A 22305-nucleotide genomic window follows, 5' to 3' on the forward strand; every position below is an offset into this window, starting at 1 on the left:
ACATCTGGAAAACTTTCACCCCTCACCTCTGATTGATTGAGCCCCTTCAAATCTTTGTAAGTACCTGATCATAACTGTGGGCCCTTCATCCTGCTAAATCAGACAAACATTGCAGGCTATAAAGGGGATCATCCTACGGCCACAGGAAATTAGATGAATGGTATGGAAAGAGAGAGCCAGGAGGACATCTGGACCAGATACATCTTTGCTTTGTCTTCATAACTGAGGAGCACAAACTAGAGCATCCACGAGGCCTGTGAGGATGAGGAGGAAAGAGGAGTTTTAATGTCTAACAAAAACTACTTCAGCTGAACTAATCAGTGGAATGACTTCCATCCGTCTGTTAGATGTTGGGCTGCAAGCAATTTCATTCATTCAACACCGAGGTGTGCCAGGTATTTCTGTAACTGGCTTTTTAATGTCCTCTGTAACAAAGTGGAAAAAACACTGTGAGAGGGAGAGAGAGATGAAAGAAGAAGATCAACACCTGGACATTTCTGAAACCAAAGTACACATTTAAAAACCATAATCACTCAGAGTTCATCTGTTTCCTCTGACGTGATTCTCATTCAGGGACGTTTGAATGCTGTAATGATGTCTTAAAGCTGGGGTCCAGGTTGTAGGTTGTCTAATCTTTGAGTTACAGCTCAGATATTGGGTGTTTGTTTGCAGAAGTGTGATGTAACAGATGCATTAGATGTGCTTTTAGAATGAAATGCATGTACAGTGAGAAGAGGAGACACCTGAAACCTAACATGCATGATGAATCGGTCTCCATACTTTAACACACGGTGCATTAATGTCTCAGTTAGAACATGCTGATCTGATGGGTGTGTTTCTAACAGCTCATCCGGCTGCAGTGCTGGATCCATCTTTAAATTCTCAATGAAGTCGCACCGAATGACAACAGAAGTTATCCCCTGATACTCTCCAGAGAGAGCGACCCTGGACCTGTCTCTCTGTTATAATGAATGGGTGTGGATGTGGTTTCTGGAACTATTGGAGCCAACCACTAGTGGACACTTGATGAACTGCAGTTTTTTCACACTCCACCAGCCGGTTTGAAAAAGTTCTGAACCACATAGAGGTAAGATAAGCTCTATTGTTAAAACAAGCTTCTTTCAGATAAGACTATTAGCAAAGGTGAAGCCTTATCTTCCCAGAAAGGATTTAGAGAGAGTGATTCACACCTTCTTTACATCACACTTAGATTACTGTAACTCTTTGTTTGTTGGTCTCCAACAGTCAGCATTGCACCGTCTACAGGAAGTCCAAAATGCAGCCGCCCGCCTGCTGACTGGAAAGGTTGCCTGTGAACTTTAGGATCCACTTCGAGGTCTTATTAATTGTTTTTAAGTGTTTAAATTGTCTGGCACCGTCTTCTTTATCAGACCTTGTACAGCCTCACAGTACTTCCAGAGCACTTAGGTCATCTAACCAGCTGCTCCTGGCAGGACCTCGGTCCAGACTCTCTACTTGGGGGGACAGAGCCTTCTCAGGGGCGGCCCCAAAGCTGTGGAACAGCCTACCTCTCCAGGTTAGAGCTGCACAGTCTGTGGATCACTTTAAAACACTGCTGAAACCCCATCTTTGCTCCTTCCACCTGTATTCATGTAGTGTAATACTCTAGAGAGGTAAGAGGAGCTCTTTAAGATGTGATGGTGTCTGATCATTAAGAGTTTTATAGAGAAGAAGAAGGTCTTGAATCTGCTCTTAATGTTTCAATAGAGGGTTAGAACAGAGAAGCTAACATGGGAGGAGAATATGACCTCCTGTCCTCACTGCAGTTTGGACCACCTGGAGAGTCTTTCCCAACCTAGAAGTTCTGAATGCATGGACTAGTTTCTCTGCATCATTTTGGGACAGGGTGCTGTAAATGGGTAAACTAAGGCCGTCCTTGGTATTTATTCCCAGAACTGGAGCCTCAGCTCGAGCAGGACGATCCCAGCCTCCACCGTATAATGGACTCTAATAAGGAGGGATGGGCAGATAAATGAGGAAGAGGAATGTCAATAATTCAGTCTGTTGATAACAAAAGGAACTCTCTGTGACCACTTAATTGGCCGAGTCTGGAGAAAGATCCCCACAAACACACGAAGCAAGATATGAGACGCCAACAGAAAGCAGATCTGCTCAGGACCCTCTGGAGGATTCAGGACTGTAAAAGGTTCAAACCAGATCAAGCTCAGACAGATTACAGTGAGGAGACTTCTTCTTCTTCTTCTTCTTCTTCTTCTTCTTCTTCTTCTTCTTCTTCTTCTTCTTCTTCTTCTTCTTCTTCTTCTTCTTCTTCTTCTTCTTCTTCTTCTTCTTCTTCTTCTTCTTCTTCTTCTTCTTCTTCTTCTTAACACTGACATGTCGCTGCCTTCTCCTCCATGTTTACGCTGCAGATAACCTTCCAGTCCAAACAGCCCGGGTTCCTCCAACAGAGGTGTGAGAGTGCCGCTGACAGGGGAGATGGAGAAGAGGTGACAAGTGTGTGTTTGTGTGTGTTTGTGTGTGTTTGTGTGTGTTTGTGTGTGTTTGTGTGTGTTTGTGTGTGTTTGGTGGGGGGATTATGGCATGACTGGGTGGTGTGGAGGAGGAGGAGGAGGAGGAGGAGGAGGAGGAGGAGGAGGAGGAGGACGGTGCGTGTGTGTTTGTGACAGTTGGTGTGTAATGCAGTGGGGGGAGGGGACCAGATGGGACGAGGTGTGGCTAATTTCTGAATTTGAGGATTTGGGATTTTACATGTGAAGGCCATCCAACAAAAAGTGGAGCCATCAGCCTGTAAGAGGAAAAATAACATTCAAACTACAAAAAACTCCCCATAAAATCTAGACTAGAATTTAAAATCCTTCTTCTTCCTACAAACATCTTCATGGTCAGACTCCTTCATACCTTAAAGACCTCATAGCGCCCTGTTACCCCTCTAGACCTCTACGCTCCAACATGCAGGCCTGCTCATCGTACCTACAGTCTCTAAAAGTAGTATGGGAGGTAGAGCCTTCAGTTATCAGGCCCCTCTCCTTTAGAATCATCTACCAGTCAGGGTCCTGGGAGGCAGACACCCTCTCTACTTTTAAGAGTAGGCTTCAAACTTTCCTTTTTGATAAAGCTTATAGTTAGAGCTGGATCAGGCTTGGACCAGGTCTTAGTTCTGCTGCTATAGGCTTAGACTGACACACTGGGATCCTGTCTTTCCCTCTCTCTCCTCTCTCTGCCTGTCTCTCACTTTAACTCTTCCTGTCCCATTAAAGTTACTAACCATAGACCTTTCTGGAGTCCCTGAGCTCCCTTGTCTCGTAGGTTCCTCTGGATCTCTGCTGGAGATTCCTTTTTTGGGGTCTGTTATTCATCCTTTCTTTCTTTCTTTCTTTCTTTCTTTCTTTCTTTCTTTTTTTCTTTCTTTCTGTCATTCCTTTGTTTTTTTTTCATTATCTATTCTTTCTTCTTTTCTTCTTTCTTTCTCTTTCCTTCTTTCTTTTTTCTTCTATCATTCCTTCCATCCTTTCATTCCTTCCTCCTTTCTTTTTTTAATCTCTTCATTCTTTTTCATTCCTTCTTTCTTTCTTTCTTTCTTTGTTCTCTCCATGTTTCTTCATCCTTTATGTCTCCTTTCCTCACCCCGTCCTTTCCTTTTGTCTTTCCTTCCCCATTTCTTCTCCTCTTCTTCTTTCTTCTGGTCTCCCTCTCTTCTCTCTTTTCTTAGACCTTTCTGGAGTCCCTGAGCTCCCTTGTCTCGTAGGTTCCTCTGGATCTCTGCTGCTGTGGACGTGGTCCAGACTCCAGCTGCTACAACTACTACTATCCGTCTCCCCACTATCATCTCTCTCTCTCTTCATCTCCCTCTATCCCTCTCTCCAACACGGTCTCAGCAGATGTGTGTCTAACATGAGTCTGGTCCTGCTGGAGGTTTCTGCCTGTTAAAGGAAGTTTGTCCTTGCCACTGTAACTTGCTAAATGCTGCAAAGTGCTCTGCTCATGGTGGATTAAGATGAGATCAGACTGAGTCCTGTCTGGAAGAGGGGACTGGATCTGATCCGGTCTTGATGTTGGGTCTTTGTTAATAATAGGAGTAGTGAGAATAGATTAAGATGAAGTCTGAGACATGAATGTGTCCTCAGGATCAGAGCGTCTCTGCAGCAGGTGCAGACTGAAGCTCTGTTTTGGATTATAAAGCTGCAGTCCTCAGACGCTCACGTGCAAACACAGAGCTGAGACCAAAACACCAACATGTGGGGACAGTTTAGGTCTTGAACCCGGGACATGATGATGCAACGATGCTCTCTCTTTACTCTGAAAACTTTCTGTCCTGGAGGCAAACTCAAGATGTCTCAGTCCTGGTCTGGAGTGTCATGGTTTCTTTCATGTTGCTCTTCTATTGTTCAGAGGAGCAGAATGAGCTCATGCTGTGTTTCCGTGTGTAGGCGTGTGTGTGTGTGTGTGTGTGTGTGTGTGTGGGCTTGATTCCTCATGTTACTGTTGTGTTTGCATTGTCTGAGCTGGCAGGGGTCTGTGTAGCTGAGGGATCTTGCGGTTTCTGGGAGGACCCAGAGCTCTCTGCGGTGCTCCGTCTGATCTGGGTTTTCATTCTTCCTCCGGGCGTCCTCACACCTGCGTGGAAAACAGACCCTCAGAGTCTGGCTTTGTTTTTATTGGTTACACAACAGTCTGCGTCTGAGTCTCGGAGTGTGTCATCACCTCGGGTCTGTTGTGATGGCGGAGCGGCTTTGGGTCAATCAGGAATGTGGGGGAGAAAGACCTGCAGCACCCCGAGGAGGCCCTGTGAGGGGGGAGACACGGTTACATATCTGCTCAGGAATGTCTGTCACCAAACCCAGACCCAGACTTCTGACCCCCTTTAGATGAGATTAATATTCCACAGAGATTAAATCTTCAGACACTGTGAAGCCTTTTGATTATTCATCTTCAGCTACAAGTGTCAACCCGGCTGCTGCTTCACGGCTCTGCAGCTCCATCTGCTGCACGATGGAGTCCTTGCAAAGACAACTCCAAGACCACCTCCTCTGGATCTGAAACATGCTGAATGATTGACTGAGGACGAAGAATCCTAAAAAATGTACAATACTGTGATCAGAAGGTCTTCAAATCCAGCCGTAGGAACAGAAACTCCTTCATTAAGTTCAGATGAGTGGCCTCCTGGTGGACAAAAGTTGCCATTGCAAAAAATAAAAGGTGTAACAGGTGATGGAAATATAAATCTCAGGGCTGTGGAGCATGCTCTTTGATGAATCAGTCTAAATGAATCACTATCAATACTCTCTGCTGACAGCGGACGCCATCATGTGGATGTTGCTTGCTCAAAACCCTGCTCTTGTTTCTAGGTCCAATCCCAATCTTTGGACTGCTGGATCTGCAGATTTCATCATGCATTCCCACAAAGTGTGCTTTAGTTTAGGACTGTCCCACTGTCGAATCCTCATGAGGCTCTGATATGGTCTCATCCACACCTCACTGAGCTCTAACCTTTAGTCCACCTCTCATGAGAGACTGGTCCGGTCCTGGACTGGATGTGAACAACACGAGTGTGGAAAGTTTAAGGATGAATGAAGTTATATAAAAGAAGGGAACAAGAACAGAGGAGGAAGGAGGAAGTGAAGTTTCTGAGTTATTACCTAATGGTGAGATGTTTGATCACAGGTCAAGTCTGATGTCCTGATAACGTCCCTTTGACTCACGCCCTGCTCGTCTGCTGTCAGCTCAGTCTGAGGCCTTGAGGTGATAAGCAGCATCATGTGACCTCTCTCTGTTCAGCTGTGGGAGACCTGACGATGACAAAGCTCTCTCAGGTCCCTCGAAGATGCTGTGTGATGAAACTTTTTGTTACAAGGAAATCTGTGAGAGATGAAAAGTTAGGATGGGTTATGATCTGCTCACTGCAGAGTTATGACATTCCCTCTCTGATATCTGCTGAAAACATCTTTAACTCTGAATCAAACTCAGATGATCAGATTAACAGAAGCTGAACCGGTTCAGCAACATCACCTGACATCATGCTGCGTTCAGGAACCACCCACACCTCTCATTTACCAGTTTCCCCTGACCGACGGATTCAGAGAGAAGAGAGCTGTGACCTGCATCCAACATGAAGCTGCTGCTGACGCTGAGTCTCACCTGCACTCTGCTGAACACAGGTAACTCTCTTTATGGGACACTGTTAACATGTCAGAGTGTTCTCATGTTCTCATCCCTGGTGTTGGTTATGTGTGTGTGTGTGTGTGTTCGGATGCTCGTGTTGTATGCAGGGGTGTTTATTTAACCTGTAATAGAAGGTCAGGTTAGCTGCTACACTTCTCCATCTCTACCCTGTACAACAAGAACATAAATAAAAGGTTAAGCAGCTTCAAATCTGAATTTTACAACTTACATTTGAGTTTCTTGCACAGGTTTGTAAATTTGGAAACTGGCACAGAAAAGCACACAGAGGTCTTCATCCGTCAAAGAGGTAGAAGTGTTTAAAATATGTGACAAGGAACTAAAATATATGCAGCTCAAAAAACTGTAAACAATTCAACTTATCCTGCTGAGGAAAAAGGGCTGTGGATGCAGGACGCTACATTTTCTTGAGGTTTTTAAAATTCTCAGACACCGTAATAATCTCTAATGTACAGTGCATCAGTTACTACTGTTATTGTGACAGGTAGATGTTCTTAAAGGTGACATATCATGCAAAACTGACTTTTTAATGGTTCTTTACCTGAAATCTGTGTCCCTGGCATGTCTACAAACCCCCTGAGAATGAAAAGACTCCATTCTGCCCCTGTTCTGATTTCTCCACCTTTCTGTAAATGTGTGCTGAAACCAGCCGTTTCAGTTTTCAGTGTTTTTCATACGTCACAACGCCATCCGGTCTGTAACAGGAAGTCAGAGCTCGGAGCTTGTTCAGCCCATAGACTGTATAAAATACAACTCAACCCCTCCTCCGTTTTTCATTCCCTGCACACATGTGTGCTAACAAGGAGCTTAGGAGGGAGGCATGCTAGTTGTAGGCTGTCTTAATAAACACAAAGGTCGCTTTGACTCCCCACGTCTGCAGATTTGAAGATCTAGTGGAGGATTTTTATTTGTCATGGATAAGTGCTAGCGCTAATTAGCATAGCCACATAGCTATATGTTCATAGCTGTAGCTGTAGCTGTAGCTGTAGCTGTAGCTGTAGCTGTAGCTGTAGCTGTAGCTGTAGCTGTAGCTGTAGCTGTAGCTGTGTACCAAGACACACGTCGACATACTGACAAATAAAACAACAAGAAACACTAAATCTGTGACCAATCCTTCATAAAAGGTCCTGCTGCCTTTCTGGCAGAGGTCGGTTTGACTCCCCACGAAGATCTAGTGGATGATTTTTAGTTTGCATGGAAAAGTGCTAGCGCTAGTTAGCATAGCCACATAGCTACATGTTGGTAGCTGTGTACCAAGACACACGTCGACATGCTGACAAATAAAACAACAAGAAACACTAAATCTGTGACCAATGGTTCAGAAAGGTCCTGCTGCAGGCGCCTCTCCGTCAGGATCAGATTCTGGATCAGATTCAGAGGGTTGAAGTAACGCGGGTCTGTGAGCAGCCGTGTATATTCAGCCAACATGTAAACATTAGATCAACGTGCTGGAGAGCCGAGGCCACACCCACTTCCTGAGGGGGCGTGGTCAGAGGGAAAACAGAGTGTTCTGATGAGGAATGAAGAAGAGGGGTTTACAGGCAGACCAGAATCTGATTTCAAAGAGTTTTTTTGAGCATAAACTTTAAAGACATGTTTTGGGGACCTCTTAGACCAATATATGTTGATGAAAAAAGCGTGATATGTCACCTTTAAAACAGGTTTAAGATCCATATTTGGACCATTAATCGGACAAAAACACAAAAAATAAGAGTTTTTTTTATTATTGTAAAACATTACAAATTATATAATTATTATATCTGACAAAAACAAATCAATCAAACAAATAAAATTACAAATAGACAATTGTATATGTATATAAATAAAAAAATAACAGCAATAATAGAATAAATAAATATAATAATAACAACAGCAGAATAAGTAAATACAAATAATAATACATATCTTAGAGAAACAGACATTAGCATAAAATCTGTTGTTTATTATTTACAGACTGTAGTACAAACATCAAACTACAGGGGGCGTAAAATATGATTTTTTAATTGCAGATAAAAGTTTAAAAGGTCTTATTTTTTAAACTTTGCATAGTCTTTAAAATAAAATCCATTTGAAAGTTTGTTTTGTTTGCTTGTGTAAAGTCATATTTTATGTTTTCATATTTTGTTTCTTGTGTAACTTGAACTGAGTCATTAAATAATAGTTTTGAAGTGAGTGTGATTTAACACAGTGAGGTTAAATAAGCCAATTATCAGATCTTTCAATTCAAAATACTTAATTTATCCCCGGGGGGAATTAAAAGGTCAGAGAGCAAGAACAAGGTTAGGTCAATAACTGCACACATTATCACGGTCACACAAACATCCATTTATCCTGAAATATTAAATTAAGTGTGGGGAATGTGCCGTGGTTGTGTTTGGATAAAGAATAAATGAACTGAGGTAAACATATTTATTAAAGGAAATAATAAGGGAGTAATACTGGGGAGGGTCAAGAGGTCGAATGGACACATAACACAACATGTAAACAAAGACTGAATAAATGAAGTGCTCTGTAGTTTTCATATGTAGTCTATATGTGTCTTTAATTTATGCATAGCTTCTCTAGGGTTAATCAGAATCAGCTTTATTGACCAGGTATGCTTGAACACACAAGGACTTGGTAAGTTGTGCTCTCTTTGTACAAGAACAAACATAGAAATAAAAATATAATAATAATAATAACATCAACTATAAACACAAAAAGAGCAACAAGTAGGCATTACTAACATGTACAGGCTAAAATAATATGAGAATAGTGCAGAGGTGGTTTTTACATTAAAGAAGTGTATGTAGGTGATAGTTAAATAATAGAATAAATCAAATATGTGAATACTGAATCAAAGTGGAAGTTAATAAATCAGAGGTATAGTCTCTGAGCTGAAGCATCTCTCTCTCCTCAGACGAGAACACAAACATGAGGATTACAGATTAGACAGAACTCAAATGGTTCCTGTCTTCCTTGGGGCCGGTCTGTGGAGCATGGTGTGTCAGCTGACTGAAAGGACTGTGTTTATTTTCTCAGCTGAGTCGCTGCGCTGCCACGTGTGTGACAACCAGGACTGCTCCAACTCCACCTCGGTCACGTGTCCCATCTTCTCTGTGTGCAGAACCATCACCTCACGTGGGTACAGCTTTATTCAACAAACTAAGTGATGTGTGTGATCTTTTAAAGCCACTGTAAGGAGTTTTAGCTGTGAGGAGAAACATGGTAATACTAACACTGATGACTCTTTATGGTGTCAGTGTCCGACGAGGCGAGTCCCAGCGATGTGGAGAAGCTGCCTCTTTTAGATTTGTCACATGTTGTAATCACACATTCATCACAGGAGCTTTAAGATCTGGTTTCCTTCCTTCTCTTCATCCATGACTCTTCCTTTCAGTGAGGAGGGTGGACAGATTCACGAGTGTGACGGTGAATAAGAACTGCTCCGCCATACTGTCCTGCATCACTCCTCTGAACACCAAGACCGAGTGGTCCGTGAACCAGGGGTTTGCAAAAGAAGGTCACCGTCAGCTGTGCTGCATAACAGACAACTGCAACTTCCAGACGCTGGCCAGTACGAAGCCTCCATTACTACCAGCTACAGCTCATCATCACACTCATACAGCCGTCACTGTCCTCTGATGTCAACCTTATGTCTCCAGTTCCTAACAGTCTGACGAACGAGAAGCAGTGTCCCGGGTGTGCGAGCATCGCTGAGAGTCTGAACGGGACCTGCAACGCCACGGCGTCCTGTGAGGGAGTGGAGGACCGCTGCTTCACTGGCACCAGTAAGTCCAGCTCTGCAGAGAACTTGAAGACTTCTCTGACTTCTAGTTTCAGAATCATTGGTGGAGTATGTGCACATGAATCAGTAGTTTGGTTCCAGTTAACGAGGCCTTGTGACTCATCCAGAGGTCACGCTCCAGCTGGTCAAAGATTATCCTATGATTCAAGATTTGGGAAGACATCACATTTGGGAAACAGAAAAAGATAAGAGTATTTCTCTCTCTCCTCTCCTCCTTCCTCTGCAGCGACGGTGGACTCCACACAGTTTGCTCTTCAGGGCTGTATGTCCAACAACCTCTGCAGGATCCAGGCCCTCATCGGGGCTCTGCTGGGTGGAAATGTCCAGATCACCTGTGGAGCTCCCTGCAGCGTCCGGATGAGCGCCGTGCTGCTGACCTTTGCTGTCACCGCTCATAAAGTCCTGCTTTAGATTACACATATGTTTACATGTACGTCTGAATCAACACACACAGACCGGGGATGTTTAGGATCATGCACATGGTTGCAAAATCAAAAAGGTTTTCATTGGAACGGTTTGGGAAATACAGATAAATACTGAAAACAAATAGAGGCGTGCAAAACTGAAGAAAGAGTCTCCAAAACACACAAACACAGAAACATGGACAATAACAAGTACAAAATCCTGCTGATGTCTGACCCTGCACTGTCCTTCATCCACTCAGAGTCAGAGTCAGAGTCAGAGTCAGAGTCAGAGTAAGAGTCAGAGTCAGAGTCAGAGTCAGAGTCAGAGTCAGAGTCAGAGTCAGAGTCAGAGTCAGAGCTGCTGTAACTCCTCTAGTTACTGACATGTTAACTCCCTGGTGTCAAACTCCAAAGCTTCACTTATCCTGTTTACAAATCTGCATCATGATGATATTTCTGCAAACTAAAGACACATTTAATGCAAATAAATCACAATAAAACTGATTCCTTTTTCTGGTTTATGTGAGAGTGAAGCCTCTAACTATTAACAGTGAAACTGAGACTCATCAGAAACAGACAGATCATTGCTAATCAAGGGGATGCAGTAGGTGCATTTAATTCCCACTCTCCACTCTCTTTCTACTTCCAAAGGGGGAAAACATCCTTCCACTTGGCGCCCTCTGCTGGCCCACCGGCCTGCAGCACTTCCTTACTGATGACTGGATATGCAGAGATGCTCTGAGTCCTTTGTGGTCTGTGTTTGTGTGTTTTGGACCGTACATGTCTGAAGTGTGTTTGTCCCTCAAGCTGAATTACTTCTCCCTCAGTGGAAGTTTTCTGTGCTGCTGTAGTGTGTTAACATAGCTTACTCTAACTATTCTGCGCTTCTCTAAATACTTTATTATCTTATTTTATTTTATTCTATTTTATTCTAATCTATTTTATTTTATTTCATATTATTTTATTTTATTCTAGGCTATTTTATTTTATTATTTTTTATCCCAGTCTATTCTATTCTATATTATTATTTTATTTGTATTTATCTTATTTTATTCCTTCTTCTTTTAATCTCTAACTTCCTTACATACTGTTAATAAGAGCTCTGTAGTGTCTGAATTTCCCTGGATAAATAAAGTATTTCTGATTCCCTTCGTCAGTAACTGGACGCAGATTTAAGAGTTAATATTTCATAACAGAGAAACAAGAAGACGTCTGAGTCACTCCTCCACAGTAACATGGTAACAGTAGATCAAATCATGAGAATGCTCAACAGGCAGGTCCACATACAGACGTTATCACACACAGATAGTCACAGATATGCATGTTCACTGTCATACTCACTGAATGGAACAATGACAAACATGTTGTGCAGACTGCAGGAACAATGGCTGTTGATCAAATCTTCATGTCAGAGAAAAAAACACAGAGTTACAGAATTTCTAATAAAATGTGTCTTTATATTTCTGAGCACTTTGTCTCTTTGTTTGTCTCGTGCTGTTTGCTGGTTGTTACTAAAGAACGCTGACTCACCAAATCTACCTGCAGGTACAAATGAAAAGAACATGAACCTTGAATTATTTCTTGTTTTAGTTTTTCCTTGTCCATTTTGAATCTTTTTCTCTTTTTAAAAGGTAAAAAATATTTTAAAGTTCATTCTGGCACAAAGTTATTTACTAGAACCACAATTTAACAATTTAAACGCTTCGGAAAAATGTTAATAAAAACTGAGTTTTAATGGTTCGCAGTGACTTCCACTACAGAGTCATGTCTGTGTTTAATGCAGTGACTTCCACTACAGAGTCATGTCTGTTTTTAATGCAGTGACTTCCACTACAGAGTCATGTCTGTGTTTAATGCAGTGACTTCCACTACAGAGTCATGTCTGTGTTTAATGCAGTGACTTCCACTATAGAGTCATGTCTGTGTTTAATGCAGTGACTTCCACTACAGAGTCATGTCTGTTTTTAATGCAGTGACTTCCACTACAGAGTCATGTCTGTGTATAATGCAGTGACTTCCACTACAGAGTCATGTCTGTGTTTAATGCAGTGACTTCCATTACAGAGTCATGTCTGTGTTTAATGCAGTGACTTCCACTACAGAGTCATGTCTGTTTTTAATGCAGTGACTTCCACTACAGAGTCCTGTCTGTGTTTAATGCAGTGACTTCCACTACAGAGTCATGTCTGTTTTAATGCAGTGACTTCCACTACAGAGTCATGTCTGTGTTTAATGCAGTGACTTCCACTACAGAGTCATGTCTGTGTTTAATGCAGTGACTTCCACTACAGAGTCATGTCTGTGTTTAATGCAGTGACTTCCACTACAGAGTCATGTCTGTGTTTAATGCAGTGACTTCCACTACAGAGTCATGTCTGTGTTTAATGCAGTGACTTCCACTACAGAGTCATGTCTGTGTTTAATGCAGTGACTTCCACTACAGAGTCATGTCTGTGTTTAATGCAGTGACTTCCACTACAGAGTCATGTCTGTTTAATGCAGTGACTTCCACTACAGAGTCCTGTCTGTTTTTAATGCAGTGACTTCCACTGCAGAGTCATGTCTGTGTTTAATGCAGTGACTTCCACTACAGAGTCATGTCTGTGTATAATGCAGTGACTTCCACTACAGAGTCATGTCTGTGTTTAATGCAGTGACTTCCACTACAGAGTCATGTCTGTTTTTAATGCAGTGACTTCCACTACAGAGTCATGTCTGTGTATAATGCAGTGACTTCCACTACAGAGTCATGTCTGTGTTTAATGCAGTGACTTCCACTACAGAGTCATGTCTGTGTTTAATGCAGTGACTTCCATTACAGAGTCATGTCTGTGTTTAATGCAGTGACTTCCACTACAGAGTCATGTCTGTTTTTAATGCAGTGACTTCCACTACAGAGTCCTGTCTGTGTTTAATGCAGTGACTTCCACTACAGAGTCATGTCTGTTTTTAATGCAGTGACTTCCACTACAGAGTCATGTCTGTGTTTAATGCAGTGACTTCCACTACAGAGTCATGTCTGTGTTTAATGCAGTGACTTCCACTACAGAGTCATGTCTGTTTTTAATGCAGTGACTTCCACTACAGAGTCATGTCTGTGTTTAATGCAGTGACTTCCACTACAGAGTCATGTCTGTGTTTAATGCAGTGACTTCCACTACAGAGTCATGTCTGTGTTTAATGCAGTGACTTCCACTACAGAGTCATGTCTGTGTTTAATGCAGTGACTTCCACTACAGAGTCATGTCTGTGTTTAATGCAGTGACATCCACTACAGAGTCATGTCTGTTTAATGCAGTGACTTCCACTACAGAGTCCTGTCTGTTTTTAATGCAGTGACTTCCACTGCAGAGTCATGTCTGTGTTTAATGCAGTGACTTCCACTACAGAGTCATGTCTGTGTTTAATGCAGTGACTTCTACTACAGAGTCCTGTCTGTTTTTAATGCAGTGACTTCCACTACAGAGTCATGTCTGTGTTTAATGCAGTGACTTCCACTACAGAGTCATGTCTGTGTTTAATGCAGTGACTTCCACTACAGAGTCATGTCTGTGTTTAATGCAGTGACTTCTACTACAGAGTCCTGTCTGTTTTTAATGCAGTGACTTCCACTGCAGAGTCATGTCTGTGTTTAATGCAGTGACTTCCACTACAGAGTCATGTCTGTGTTTAATGCAGTGACTTCCACTACAGAGTCATGTCTGTGTTTAATGCAGTGACTTCCACTACAGAGTCATGTCTGTGTTTAATGCAGTGACTTCCACTACAGAGTCATGTCTGTGTTTAATGCAGTGACTTCCACTACAGAGTCATGTCTGTTTTTAATGCAGTGACTTCCACTACAGAGTCATGTCTGTGTTTAATGCAGTGACTTCCACTACAGAGTCATGTCTGTTTTTAATGCAGTGACTTCCACTACAGAGTCATGTCTGTTTCCTCTTTAGACCCAGTCCTGTTTCTTACATGTTTTAGAATTACTCTTTTTAAATGTAGGTGATGTTCCTCCAGGTCCTCCTCCACATTTTATGCAGTGTCCTAACTTTTTGGGAATTGAGGTCAAAGTCAAATAATTTTAAAAGATCCTAAAAACAAAGCAATACATGAAGAAAGTATATTATGTGTTAAATGTTTGATAGAAAAAGTTTTAAGTTTGTTTCATAAATGGGTTAAAAATACTAAATTCCCAGACGTCATAGAGTCAGTTTTGCAGTTTGTTATCAGGACTAAATGTAGGCCAGTGGAGCCAACGTGACTCACGTCTGAGAAGTCGGCACAGTTTACAGCAGCAAAGGGGACGAACACACACACACACACACACACACACACACACACACACACACACATTCAAAACCACTGACACAGCAAATTAAAGGCACTGTGGGGGGAGAGAGAGAGTCCAGCAGGGACTCGTTTAACACAGACACAGAGACACTGGCATCCTTCCATGTTAGACGGATTAATCACAGTGAAATGAGCGACTTCATGGCTTTATTTTTATTTTGTTACAGGAGCAGCTGCCTCTGAGGCTGAGAAGTGAGGCGTACGCTGAACTGCAACAAAAAAAAACTGTAGTTCCTCAAGTGTCCACTTGGGGCTGTCTCCAAAAGCGAGTCAGTCCCCATTAGGCCCCATAGGAAGAGTGTCAGAGTTCACAACCTGATACAAACACACAGTTTTGTCCTCTTAGCTGATTTATCTCTGCAGGGACTTAATATTTGAATAAAACTCAGCTGTTAAATTAGATTATTCCTCATAGTTAGGAATAATCACAGGTATGGATGCGTTACCTGCTAGCTAGCTGACAGGCGGCTAACTCAATCCCTGAACTACTTTCAGCTGCTTGATGTCAGCGCCTTAGGAGATTCTTTTTCATGCAAATACAGAAGAAATAAGAGGACATGCTGTCTTCATTATTGAACTAACAGCTCAGTGAGTTGATGAAGTCTGATTGGTTCAGATACATTAGCATAAATTAGCTGATGTGGCTTGTTAGCTTGTTTAGCATCTTTGTCTGCATGTCATTCAATGTTTTTTAAATTTGTTTTCAGAGTATCTGCATCGATGCAGGAACTTTAAAAAGTCTGTCTGAGCTGCAATTGAAGAAAAAGAACTGGTCCCAATTTTTGATATAAGAGCACCAAAAAGGGGCGGAGTCTTTCAGCTGGGCTCAGGACTATTACAGGGTATGGATCCAATTTTGTAACCCACTTCACCTCTAAGCCTCCTCCTCCCTTTTCCTTTAATATTCCCTTTGAAAGCTGTTGTCTTGGCATACTTGTGTCATCATGTTTGGCGCCCCCTGCTGGCCTGCAGCACATCCACTGACTAGATTTGCAGGATTTTGCTCTTACATTAGAATAAGAATAATAATGATTTTATTTGTAGTTACAAAGTGCTGCACACAGGCAGCAAAATAAAACATACAGTCAATAAAAACACACAAGTCAAGATGAAGAAATAAAACATATTTTAAAGACATAAATTCCCCCTAAAAGAACTCTAAAGGAATAAAATCATTTTTAAATATATTTCTGAAGACGGTTCAAATGAAATCCAGGAAGGCTCTGTGATTAAAGTCTGCTTTAAGAAGAGATTTAAAGGAGCAGTAACCTGATGTCATTAGTTTGTGAAGCTTCTCACTCTGCATGCATCATGTTTCATAGTGACTGCGTATGTTTCTCCATCCTGCAAACATTCATCTGTTTTATTTTGGACATTTTTTTTAAAGTGGTTTTGATTTAGCAGGAAATGAAATCTTGTGATCTGGTGCAGCACATTTCCCATCCTGCAGAGTTTAAGAGATTTTATAGTTTCTGTGCAAAATGTTGTGAGATTATAAATATGTAAACATGCTTACTTTAATTTGTAATCACTAAAAAGTCATTTTTTCCTCTTTTTAAATTTAAACTTAGAGGGATAACAGAAGAGTGATGCTGATCTTCCTCCCCTGACAGTCTTCCTCACCTCCCTCACCCTCCCCTCCTCCTTGTGTACTTAAATGAGGGAGGGGGGAGGTGCACACACGGCAGCATCCACTGCTGATGTCAGACTCCAGTCATGTCGACCCTCCTCAGCACCATCAGCACCATCAGCACCATCATCTTCATGGCTTCTCTGCACAGACGTGAGTAAACCATCCTCCCTGTTTAATCCCTCTCATCCTCAGACTCTCCTCCCGGTGTCTGCCTCTGAGACCCGCCGGTTTGTCCCTCTGTGTTCTCTGCTGTGAGACCTCTCACCGGTTTAGAACGAGGTTTTCCAAGCAGGTCAGGCTGGATGTTTTGGTTGCGCAGCGGTGAATGCAGTCAGGGTAAAAGGCTGAACACTGACGCTGTGCTGATCTCTGGGAAGATAGCAGACAACAACCCCCGACGTGTTCCTCTCAGGGAGCAGGAGGAAGGAAGAAGAGGGGATGGATGTCAGCAAGCTCTGAGCAGGAGGAGGAAAGACTCTGAGGAGCTGAATCTCACTGCGGTGCATCCTAAATGAATCATTGTTTCCATTGATGAGGCTTCAATGGTAACATAACACACAGGATGGGCTCAGCGACACATATCAGAGCTGACAAAGGCACGGGTGCACGTGTTGCGTTCAGGTGGTGTCGGTTTTCTCGGACACGTCTACTCTTGTCATGTAAATAAACCGTGAGACACAGGCAGCAGTAGAGTATACCGTCACTGGCACGGTGTCTGTAGAGTCCATGTAAGAGTATGTTACTGTAAAATCACCACGTTGTGCTTTAAAGGAACATGCTCTATTTTCTTGCAGCTCCCTTTCTGCACCAGCAGTTCAAGCACACAATGTTTTTTCTACAGTTGGATTTCTGAGAACTTTATTTATAACTATTTACATCAGTTATGATCTTTACACTATAAATCATTGAAGGTATCATGTATGAGTGACAGCAGGGGGTCATGAGGGATAATATCACATCACATTAACATTTACATCTCTACATAATCTCAATACCGCTGTCATAATCCAGTCAGTATGTGTTTAATGCAGTGACTTCCACTACAGAGTCCTGTCTGTGTTTAATGCAGTGACTTCCACTACAGAGTCATGTCTGTGTTTAATGCAGTGACTTCCACTACAGAGTCCTGTCTGTGTTTAATGCAGTGACTTCCACTACAGAGTCCTGTCTGTGTTTAATACAGTGACTTCCACTACAGAGTCATGTCTGTGTTTAATGCAGTGACTTCCACTACAGAGTCATGTCTGTGTTTAATGCAGTGACTTCCACTACAGAGTCATGTCTGTGTTTAATGCAGTGACTTCCACTACAGAGTCATGTCTGTGTTTAATGCAGTGACTTCTACTACAGAGTCATGTCTGTGTTTAATGCAGTGACTTCCACTACAGAGTCCTGTCTGTGTTTAATGCAGTGACTTCCACTACAGAGTCATGTCTGTGTTTAATGCAGTGACTTCCACTACAGTCATGTCTGTGTTTAATGCAGTGACTTCCACTACAGAGTCATGTCTGTGTTTAATGCAGTGACTTCCACTACAGAGTCATGTCTGTGTTTAATGCAGTGACTTCCACTACAGAGTCATGTCTGTGTTTAATGCAGTGACTTCCACTACAGAGTCCTGTCTGTGTTTAATGCAGTGACTTCTACTACAGAGTCAAGTCTGTGTTTAATGCAGTGACTTCCACTACAGAGTCATGTCTGTGTTTAATGCAGTGACTTCCACTACAGAGTCATGTCTGTGTTTAATGCAGTGACTTCCACTACAGAGTCATGTCTGTGTTTAATGCAGTGACTTCTACTACAGAGTCATGTCTGTGTTTAATGCAGTGACTTCCAATACAGAGTCATGTCTGTGTTTAATGCAGTGACTTCCACTACAGAGTCATGTCTGTTTATAATGCAGTGACTTCCACTCCAGAGTCATGTCTGTGTTTAATGCAGTGACTTCCACTACAGAGTCATGTCTGTGTTTAATGCAGTGACTTCCACTACAGAGTCATGTCTGTGTTTAATGCAGTGACTTCCACTACAGAGTCATGTCTGTGTTTAATGCAGTGACTTCCACTACAGAGTCTGTGTTTAATGCAGTGTTACTCACTGTTTGCTGTGCAGAGACCTGAAGAGGTTTTTCCTCTGTAAGCTGTAAAACATTTCTCCTCACACCTCGTCCCTCGCAGGCTTTAAAATGAAAACATAGAAACAGTGATTCTCATCTTGTTTGTTTTCCTTCACTCTTGGTTTCAGTCTCATTCAGATCCAGTCAGAACACCTGAGCTGCTTGTCTTTATTCACCTGGATTAGCCTACTGGCCTAGAAGTGTTGAGAAGATGTGTCATGTATTTGTAAAGCTTCAGTGCAGATAGAAGCTTCACTTCTTGATGCTTTTATAAAATCCTCTTGCAGACATTTTTTATTTGGACTCTTTTTTGTCCCAGACGTTGAAATGTAACACCTCAGCTCTCAGCTTCTCTTTGCAACTCTGCATCAGATGTCTTTAAGAATCATGAGAACTAAACTGCACACTTTATACTTCTTTCTGCGCTCCTGTTGCAGATTGACTTATCACTGTCATCCCTCCTCACTGTTTCATCTGGTCCATGTGAGAACTAAAACGAGCTGGAGGTGGGTGGTCTGCTCGGTCGCTCTCTGCTACGGCAGCTGGATGAAGTCCAACAAGGTGAAGAGTATCAGGGAGCTTTATTGTGCATGTGTTGGGATGCAGTAACAGGAGCAGGAGCAGCAGCAGGAGCAGGGATGTGTGCTGCAGGAGGCAGAGGGAGATGAAGGGGCCTGAAGGTGGTGCTTGTGTGGGAGGAGAGGATGACCTACAACACAACAGAGAGAGAAAGAACCTAAGCGTTAACAACAAACACACAAAGGAACATGAGGATGAAAGTCGTCTTAATTATCCTGACATTCTCAACGTGATGAGGGTTAGTTTGGGTTCATGGTGTGAAGAGCAAGAAATGTGCATGTTTTTATTATAAATATACTGTGCAAACTATTCTGAACACATGAAGAGATGTCCGGTGTTACCTTGGAAATTAAAGGATTGTGATGGTTTACATATATGTGCTTAATAGGCATGAGAATGACTGGACAGGACTACGGTGGCCAACAAGGACAAAAAGCTGAAACTCAAACGTTCTGCAAGATTTTCAGAGCAAATTTAAAAACACGTACAAAAGAGTTAAACCAGTAAATAAAGGGAAATGTGCTGCACGTTGAAACGATGTGAAGCTTTTAAAGTAAAAATTAAAAGATGTGTGTCTAACATGAGTCTGGTCCTGCTGGAGGTTTCTGCCTGTTAAAGGAAGTTTGTCCTTGCCACTGTAACTTGCTAAATGCTGCAAAGTGCTCTGCTCATGGTGGATTAAGATGAGATCAGACTGAGTCCTGTCTGGAAGAGGGGACTGAATCTGATCCGGTCTTGATGTGTTGGAAACTGCCTGCTACATACTACAAAGTATGTACTGCACACTTTGTCTGAAGGTAGTCTGTAGTATGACTGTTCTGCAGGATCTGGTCTGCAGGATGCTGGGTCAGCCGTCGCTGCATTTCCAGTTTCAGAAAGTGGAAGTTAACACCGTCCGAGCTGATAGAGAAACTGCTTCTGTAGCATCACTTATGATGACATGAACAGTTACCTGTGAGATGTGTGTCGCTCATAGACTGTATGAATAATGGATGTAGTATCTGTGACGTCACCCATCTGTTTCTGAGGCGCTGTTTGGAGACCAATCGGCGGCGGCAGCCATATTTTTATTTTACTTAACCAGATGAGTCTCATTGAGATCAAGACCTCATTTAAAGGGCGACCTGGTCAAGAGGTCAGCAGCACACGTCAAAATAAACAACATGGAGCATATATATACAGACAGTATGTAGAAGCCATCAATCATTTAAAAGTGCAACTTATTTTCAAGTGAAGTTCAAATTGTGATTACAAAACAGCATGTAAAAACACAGGCACTGTTCTGGGGTCTGTCTTTCATTTAAGATGGACCTAAAGGTGTCCAGTGAGATCAGATTGCTGCTGTTGAGTGACTTTCCTCGCCAACAGCTGCAGTGTTCCCGCCTGTCAATCAAGTCAGCTGTGCCTCTCATTGGAAGACTAGTAATCTCAATATCTATGAAATTACAGCGTTATGAAATTGAAGCCAAAGCTGAAGTGTTCAAAACTGCAGTTTATGGAGGATCCACTAGAGGCTGGCTCTGGAAGTACAGGAACCCACATACACACCCATTCAAAGAGCCGATCTTTACAGCAGAAATAAACATGTTTACAGTCTGGTTCAAAAGACCAGTGGAGTCTGGATAGATCATTTCTGGATCGGCTCTCACTGTGAGGGGGTGAATTTATTTATAACACGATCATTTCAAAGATATTGAGATTACTAGTCTTCCAATGAGAGGCACAGCTGAGTTGATTGACAGGCAGGAACTCTGTAGCTGTTGGCGAGGAGGCTCAAAGCCCCGCCTCTTTACCTCACACTCACTCAATAGTAGTTATGTTGAGTTCAGCATTTCCAATATGGCCGCCGCCGACTGGCTTCAGAACAGCACTTCAGAAACAGACGGGTGACGTCACGGATACTACGTCCATATTTATACAGTCTATGGTTCGGACCAGGAATCAACAAGTCTCTGTACAGGGGGCGCCTACTGCAGCTCCACCAGCTGATCCCTACTGAGCATGCTCTGTTTTCAAACGCACAGTATGTTCATGAGGAGTATTTTGGCTTCACTTTGTGCAGCAGAAGAAGGTAGAGACACATCGGCTATCTTTAAATGGTCAAAGAGGGTTACCAGAGTTCAGATACAGTTACCCTTCATCACTTCGGTCTAAGCAGCAGTCGTAGTCCTCATACTGATGTGTGTGTGTGTGTGTGTTACATGTTAAAAAGGTCACACAGCTTCTCCTCCCTCAGTCCTCCCTCTCTTATCCTTTCTCTCCACGTCACGACGTTTCTCTAGTTATTTCAATTCCATCACTCATCTCCGTCTCTCTGAGCCTCCCTTTGTCTCTCGCCTTTCTTACTGACTTCCCACTGTGTACACACACACACACACACACTCTCACACACTCTCTCACACACACACACACACACACACACACACACACACACACACACACACACGCACACACATACACTCTGAATTAGCCTTCAGCTGTGCTTACATACCAGCACATGTCCTGAAGGACTCCTTCTCGTTCTTTCTCTTCTCCTCTCCTGACTTTGATCAGGATTTATTTTCTCCTTTCTTTATGTTTATAACTTTTCCTCCCCGAGGTCAGACTCCTCTTCATTTCACTCTTTTGATTATTAATGATGTAATGTTGGATTAAAAAGCTTCAGTGTTCCCTTGTTAACTTGGATCTCTAACAGTTCAATCACCGTCTGTCTGAAGAGGTGAAACACTCTGCTCTGACTGAACGTCTCTTTTATATGGCGGTGACTGCACTGACATGTGAGCGTCTGAGGGTTTATAGTCAGAATAAAAACAGTGATTGTGCCCTCACTTTCTTAATTTGCACCCAAAACCCTTAGTATGGGAGGTAGAGCCTTCAGTGATCAGGCCCCTCTCCTTTGGAATCATCTACCAGTCAGGGTCCGGGAGGCAGACACCCTCTCTACTTTTAAGAGTAGGCTTCAAACTTTCCTTTTTGATAAAGCTTATAGTTAGAGCTGGATCAGGCTTGGACCAGGTCTTAGTTATGCTGCTATAGGCTTAGACTGACACACTGGGATCCTGTCTTTCCCTCTCTGTCCTCTCTCTGCCTGTCTCTCACTTTAACTCTTCCTGTCCCATTAAAGTTACTAACCATAGACCTTTCTGGAGTCCCTGAGCTCCCTTGTCTCGTAGGTTCCTCTGGATCTCTGCTGTAGATTCCTTTTTGGGGTCTGTTATTCATCCTTTCTTTCTTTCTTTCTTTCTTTCTTCTTTCTTTCTTCTTTCTTTCTTCTTTCTTTCTTTCT

The 22305-nt window shown here is 42.5% G+C and overlaps 1 protein-coding gene across 3 annotated transcripts in view; it reads left to right on the forward strand.

The window, feature by feature from the left end:
• LOC117809460 overlaps window positions 1-10871 on the forward strand; it is a 15428-nt gene extending 4557 nt beyond the window's left edge. The window contains exons 2-6 of one of the 3 annotated variants that reach the window (XM_034679018.1): window positions 6060-6137; window positions 9181-9279; window positions 9539-9715; window positions 9804-9929; window positions 10173-10871. In XM_034679018.1, coding sequence (XP_034534909.1) covers window positions 6089-6137; window positions 9181-9279; window positions 9539-9715; window positions 9804-9929; window positions 10173-10357 — 636 coding nt within the window. In that variant the 5' untranslated portion in view covers window positions 6060-6088 and the 3' untranslated portion in view covers window positions 10358-10871. Of the gene's footprint in view, window positions 1-5197; window positions 6138-9180; window positions 9280-9538; window positions 9716-9803; window positions 9930-10172 lie in introns of those variants that run through there. The other 2 variants (XM_034679017.1, XM_034679019.1) reach the window with 2 other exon arrangements.
• The last annotated feature ends 11434 nt before the right edge of the window (window positions 10872-22305 follow it).

The sequence above is a fragment of the Notolabrus celidotus genome, unplaced genomic scaffold (assembly GCF_009762535.1).
Source record: "Notolabrus celidotus isolate fNotCel1 unplaced genomic scaffold, fNotCel1.pri scaffold_295_arrow_ctg1, whole genome shotgun sequence".
NCBI classification, from domain to species: Eukaryota; Metazoa; Chordata; class Actinopteri; order Labriformes; family Labridae; genus Notolabrus; species Notolabrus celidotus.